The sequence below is a fragment of the Macaca mulatta genome, chromosome 16, assembly GCF_049350105.2.
Source record: "Macaca mulatta isolate MMU2019108-1 chromosome 16, T2T-MMU8v2.0, whole genome shotgun sequence".
NCBI classification, from domain to species: Eukaryota; Metazoa; Chordata; class Mammalia; order Primates; family Cercopithecidae; genus Macaca; species Macaca mulatta.
In genome coordinates, this window is record NC_133421.1 from 44,152,658 (window position 1) to 44,158,657 (window position 6,000).

A 6,000-nucleotide genomic window follows, 5' to 3' on the forward strand; every position below is an offset into this window, starting at 1 on the left:
AGAGAGGAGGCTTGCTTTTGCAGAGCTTCTGGGAAGCTGGGAGGACCCAACAGGGCAAGGGTGAGGGGTGTGAACTGTGCAGGTGAGAGTCCAGGTGAGAAGCCTTCAGCATGGCATGTCCCCACCCCAGGTCAGTCCGGGAAAGCGAGGACGAGGACGAGGAAGAGGAGGAGCGGCGGCAGAGTGCAAGCCGGGGCTGCACTCTGCAGTACCAGCATGCCACCCTGCAGGTCTTCACCCAGTTCCACACGACATCATCCGAGGGCACCGACCAGGTGGTCACCATGCTAGGCCCGGACTGGCTGGTGGAGGTCACTGACCTAGTCAGTGACTTCATGCGGGTGGGCGACCCCCGAGTGGCACACATGGTGGACAGCAGCACACTGGCAGGGCTGGAGCCAGGCACCACCCCCTTTAAGGTAGGTATGGGCTCTGTCCCCACACAAAGGGGCAGTGTTGGGAGCCTTATTTACCTGTGGGTGCAGAACTCAGATTTTCCCAACCCCAATTGGCCCCCAGAACACTCTTCCCTGCCTGCCCCTTGTCTGAAATTCCAAGGTCAAGCTCCCTTAGCTTCATCCTGGTAAAAGTTCTCACTCCAAGCTGTATCAACCTTTATCAATCCTCAGTGTGGGTGACTCAAGCAGACCCCTCCCTGAGAGCAGAGGGGGAGCAGGTGAGAGTCAGCCAGGCTGGAGTCCAGGAAGGTGCGTTTGGTGATCTAGGAACTGAACTTTGACCTTTCCTGACTTGTTTCAACCCTGACAATTGGGTGTCTGGATAGAAATCATCTACCTAAGAAACTATTGTGACCTGTAGGCTAGAATCTGCCTGCAGACATATCTTCTTTGTAAAACAATTGATCCAACGTGTTTTTAATTGGGAGATTTCTCATTTAAAAAATACATATAGATTCTGGTTTCACAAAAAATGAATCTGGCAACAATCAGCTGAAGCCGGTATTGGTGCCTCCTATACGTGAGAATGAGTTCCCTCATTTTCCACAGTCCTCACCACTCCCTTTTCTCTCTCTGACATTGAGGTTGCACATCAATTGCTGCTTATCACTGTGTGTGGGTGGTTGTTTTCCTTAGAATTGGCCCACCTCTCTCATTTGTGTTCTTGCCTGACTCCTATGAGCCCCTAACACTCTCATGACCTCTGGACACTGGTTCCTGGTTGCAGACCTGAGCCAGAGCTGCAAAGTCCTGCCTCCCAGCCTGCCTCACCCTTCAGGCCCCTCTTGCAGCAGTGCTGGGATTTCTCCCTAGCTGGGGATCTTGGGCAGGGGGGTTGCGCTTTCCTAGCTCTCTCCCATCCCGGTCCCGCTCTGCCTCAGGTGGTGTCTCCGCTGACGGAGGCTGTGCTCGGGGAGACGCTGCTGACAGTGACGGAGGAGAAGGTCAGCATCACACAGCTTCAGGCCCAGGTGGTGGCCAGCCTGGCCCTCTCCCTGCGGCCCAGCCCTGGGAGCAGCCACACCATCCTAGCCACCACAGCTGCCCAGCAGACCCTGAGCTTCCTCAAGCAGGTAACTGGCTGCTTGGCCCACCAGCCAGGGATTTGGTGGTACGGAAGGAGGACCTGGGGACTCTGCTTTGCCCTAGCACCAAAAGTCCCCAAATTAGGACTTTAGAAAACAGAGGATCTCTGCCCTCCATGCCCTGCACACCTGCCCACCCCATGGCCACAGCATCTACATGGGAGGTCAGAACAAGGTCTCGCTTGCTGCTCTTGCCACCTGAGATGTTCCCTCTGAGGGTCTCCCTCCTGGATTCACAGAGAGCTGTCACCTCCACATCACCCCCAGGAAGTACCCTCACTTATCTCTGAAGCCCCAATTATACACCATGGGCATAGCCACAGGACAAAAGTGGAAAGGTGACAGGTGGGAGTCCTGGGGAGTGAGGAGGTGACAGGTGTGAGTCCTGGGGAGTGAGGAGGTGAGCATCAAGTGCTGAGCCCAGAGTCAGGACACAGGGGTCCTCTGTCCCTAACTCATACCATCACCCCAAGCCAATCACTTCTCTCTGAACCCTACTTCCTCATCTGGAGCAAGGGCAATTCTCAGAAGGTTTTAGCCAACAGGCAGAAGTGGGGAGTGGGTGTGTATTCTCAACAGCTTGTTGTCTGACGGGGGCAAACCCAAGGTCAGGCATGGAGATACGGAGCTATTCCAGCAGCAGAAGGGACTTGAATTAGACCCAAGGCAAAACTTACCTTCCGCTTATCCAGGGGAGACGGGTGAAGTGGACAACGGCATCCTCAGAGCGTTATGAGCCTGGATGCCATGGTCAGGGATTTAGCCTCCCCACACCCTGTAAGGGGGACTCTCACTTGACCAATAGTTCTTAGTGCCTGCCACAGTCCAGGCACAGTTCCAGTGCTGAGAATACAGCAGGGAGCCAGAGACCTGTGGTCCTCGCCCCTACAGAGCCCAGGATCTAGCAGGAAGCCAGCTAAACAAGCTCTTTGACTCCTGACCCCTCCTTCTCCTCCTCCTCCAGGAAGCCCTACTGAGCCTCTGGCTCTCCTACAGTGATGGCACCACAGCCCCACTCTCCCTCTACAGTCCCCGAGACTACGGACTGCTAGTGAGCAGCCTGGATGAGCGTGTGGCCACTGTGACCCAGGACCGGGCCTTCCCTCTGGTAGTGGCTGAGGCCGAGGGGGCAGGGGAGCTGCTCCGCGCAGAGCTAACCATCGCTGAGAGTTGCCAGAAAACCAGACGCAAGAGTGTGCTGGCCACGACCCCTGTGGGCCTGCGGGTGCACTTTGGGAGGGACGAGGAGGACCCCACTTATGACTACCCGGGCCCCAGCCAACCAGGGCCTGGCGGGGGCGAGGACGAGGCCCGGGGAGCCGGCCCGCCAGGCTCTGCGCTACCCGCACCGGAGGCCCCAGGCCCGGGCACCGCCAGCCCCGTCGTGCCACCCACAGAAGACTTCTTGCCGCTGCCCACCGGCTTCCTGCAGATGCCACGGGGTCTGACCGACCTGGAGATTGGCATGTACGCGCTGCTGGGCGTCTTTTGCCTCGCCATCCTCGTGTTCCTCATCAACTGCATCGTTTTCGTGCTGCGCTACCGGCACAAGCGCATCCCGCCCGAAGGCCAGACCAGCATGGACCACTCTCACCACTGGGTGTTCCTGGGCAACGGGCAGCCGCTGCGAGTGCAAGGGGAGCTCTCGCCGCCGGCAGGCAACCCGCTGGAAACCGTGCCCGCCTGCTGCCACGGCGACCACCACAGCAGCGGCAGCTCTCAGACCAGCGTCCAGAGCCAGGTGCACGGCCGGGGCGACGGCTCCTCGGGCGGCTCAGCCCGGGACCAAGCCGAGGACCCCGCCAGCTCGCCCACCTCCAAGCGCAAGCGGGTCAAGTTCACCACCTTCACCACGCTGCCGTCAGAAGAGCTGGCCTATGACTCGGTGCCCGCCGGCGAAGAGGACGAGGAGGAGGAAGAGGACCTGGGTTGGGGCTGCCCGGATGTGGCGGGCACCACGCGGCCCACTGCACCCCCGGACCTGCACAATTACATGCGCAGAATCAAAGAGATTGCATAGAGGCGCCAACCGGAGTAGCAGGGACTCCCCCATCGGGGTCAGCTCGGGGTAGGACACAGCCGGGACCCCCGGTTCACACGGACTCTGGGCGGCTGAATTGATTTTGTACTCCCTGCCCCTGCAGCTTGACTCGGTGCGGGTCGGGCCGCCTCAGTGTCTGGGTCTTCCCTCGCCTCACACCGTTACCCTCTTCTGCCCCCTGCAGGTGGAGGGCTCTTCCTCCAGTGGCTCGCAAGGAGGAAAGCAAGCCCAGCCTCTGTTCTACCCTTTCCAAATCTCCTCCCATCTTAAGCAACTCCCTGCCCCAAGAGTGAGGCAAGGAGGTCTAGCTTGGGGTCACGTGGGCCCACGCTGTGTCCCGGTCCCGCCTCCCGTCCCGCCTGTCGTCCCCCTGTGCAGGGGGTTCTGTGGGGGTCTTGTGTCACAGGCTGCACAAAGACTTTCCTCAAACTAATATTCAGGGATTTCTGTCCTGCAGGGTGGGGAGGTGGCGGCTGCCTGCCCTGCCAAGGATCTTGCTGTGGATGAAATATCTGGGGGCTAGGGGGACAGCTGTAGCATCTGCTGGCATTCGCGTGCCTCCCAGGACCTGGGAGCTGACTCTACAGAGAGGTCTGGGTGCCAAGCCAGGCACCTTCCTGAGTTCTCAGGACTCCCACCCCGGCCCCAAGGGCTTTAGGCAGGGACCTAAAGGGGAAAGAGTCCTGGATCCATCTCTAGCCAAATCACACCCCAGAGCCAGAGGCCTGGGGACCTCCTTGCCTTCCCCTTCCCCTACAGCAAGGTCAACACTACTACGCCTTAGCCACCTCTCACCCTGCTGACCGCGCCTTCCCTCTGCAGCACAGGGCAGGCAGCCACCTATCCCCCACAAGACAGAACCCAGGAGGGGAGTAGAGGGCACCGGGGAATGCTGTGAGGGACTTTAGGGTGAGCAAACCCAGAAGGGAGCCAGTGTCGCCCCAACCCCATCCCACAGCCATTTTTCTCTCGGGTTCTACCCACCACTGTGTCGGATTTTTCTTAAATAAATGGAAGTGGTCAGACTGGAGGTGGGGGCAGCAGCTCCCATGAACAAACAGTACACGGTGGCTGGCTCTGTATCTTCCTTGTGTGCATGGGCAAACACACACACACACACACAAACAAGTCCACACATGCACGCACACACACTCGCACACTGTGGGCACACTACATGACATGAGACCAAAACTCGGCTAGACCAGGCTGTGGTCCTGCTCTTCCTCCCCCAACATGCAGGTCCCTTAAGACCCTCTGGTGTTTTGGGATGCCCAGGTCAAGGGATGAAGAATCCGCTGACCCACAAATGTGCCCTTATAAAGAGGTGCCTCCTCTAAGGCTCTGTCCTGATTGGCTCAGGGGAGGGAAGGGCAGGCCTCGGAACTGCAGAGAAAGATCTTCTGGGGGGGCACAGAAAAATAAGGAGAGAGGTGAGAGGGTTGGTGTGCCCACCTGAGTTACTCCAGCTTCCTTCACTGCCCACCTCTGAGGTGGCCCTCCCTGTAACCACCTCTCCTCCCTTCTCTCCCCCTTGGGGTTGATGGAGAAAGCCTGGGGATCTACATGTTAGAAACCAGACAGGAGAGAGCGCGTGTTGGGGTGCCCCTCCCCACCAGTGGGCCATGGGCTAGCTGCATCTCATGCCACACTTGACCCGTGAGTGTGCATGCAGCCCCTCACGAGGCCCTGGGAGCCCACACCCCAGCACAGGCAGTAACCTAGGGGGCACAGGAGCTCAGGCGTGAGTAGGGCAGGAGCTCAGCCAAGGCTACCTGGCCAGCATCCAGTGCCCATAGACAGGTGGCTCTGGCAGTCACTTTTGGAAAGGAAAGGAACAGTAACCAGCATGTGTCCCAGAAGCAGCCAGCAGCAGAACTGGGGCTACACTGGCACCTGCCCAGACATGCTGTTGCTCACTATGGAAGGAAGCCTGGCCTCCCACAATCATCTGCTCAGCTGATGGTGCAGCCCAGGGTGGTTGTGAGGATTAAATTGGATCATGTATGAAGAGCACTCTGCACAGCTCCCACAGACAGCATGCCTAGTACAGACAGCTGCGCATAGAGGGTATCAATGAACGGACTTCGCCACAACCAGGTCTTAATTCTCAGGCAAGGCATAGGTCTGAAAGGAAGACTAGAGACTGACCAGCTGTGCCCAAGATACGTTTGGCAACAAAGAAAGGGTGCAGCTCTGCAGCAAGTAAGGAGCTAACAGAAAGCTGAGCCTAAAGCAGAACCACAGAGGAGGCTGGCAGGGGGCTCGCCTTGAGTTCCCAGAACAACAGATATCTGCCATTCAAACATTGCCCTGACTACATGCTCCTGGAGGGGTATGGGGGTCTCAGTCATTTTTTAACCCCCTTGTGCTTAACCTGGTGCCTGGAATCAGCAAGTGCTCGACAAATGATTGCCTA

At 58.2% G+C, this 6,000-nt stretch overlaps 1 protein-coding gene across 1 annotated transcript in view; it reads left to right on the top strand.

The window, feature by feature from the left end:
• Window positions 1-4,647, top strand: part of TMEM132E (transmembrane protein 132E) — a 59,531-nt gene extending 54,884 nt beyond the window's left edge. Inside the window, exons 7-9 of the mRNA XM_028835797.2 lie at window positions 131-419; window positions 1,340-1,531; window positions 2,508-4,647. Coding sequence (XP_028691630.2) covers window positions 131-419; window positions 1,340-1,531; window positions 2,508-3,563 — 1,537 coding nt within the window. The 3' untranslated portion in view covers window positions 3,564-4,647. The remainder of the gene's footprint in view (window positions 1-130; window positions 420-1,339; window positions 1,532-2,507) is intronic.
• Window positions 4,648-6,000: the final 1,353 nt, after the last annotated feature.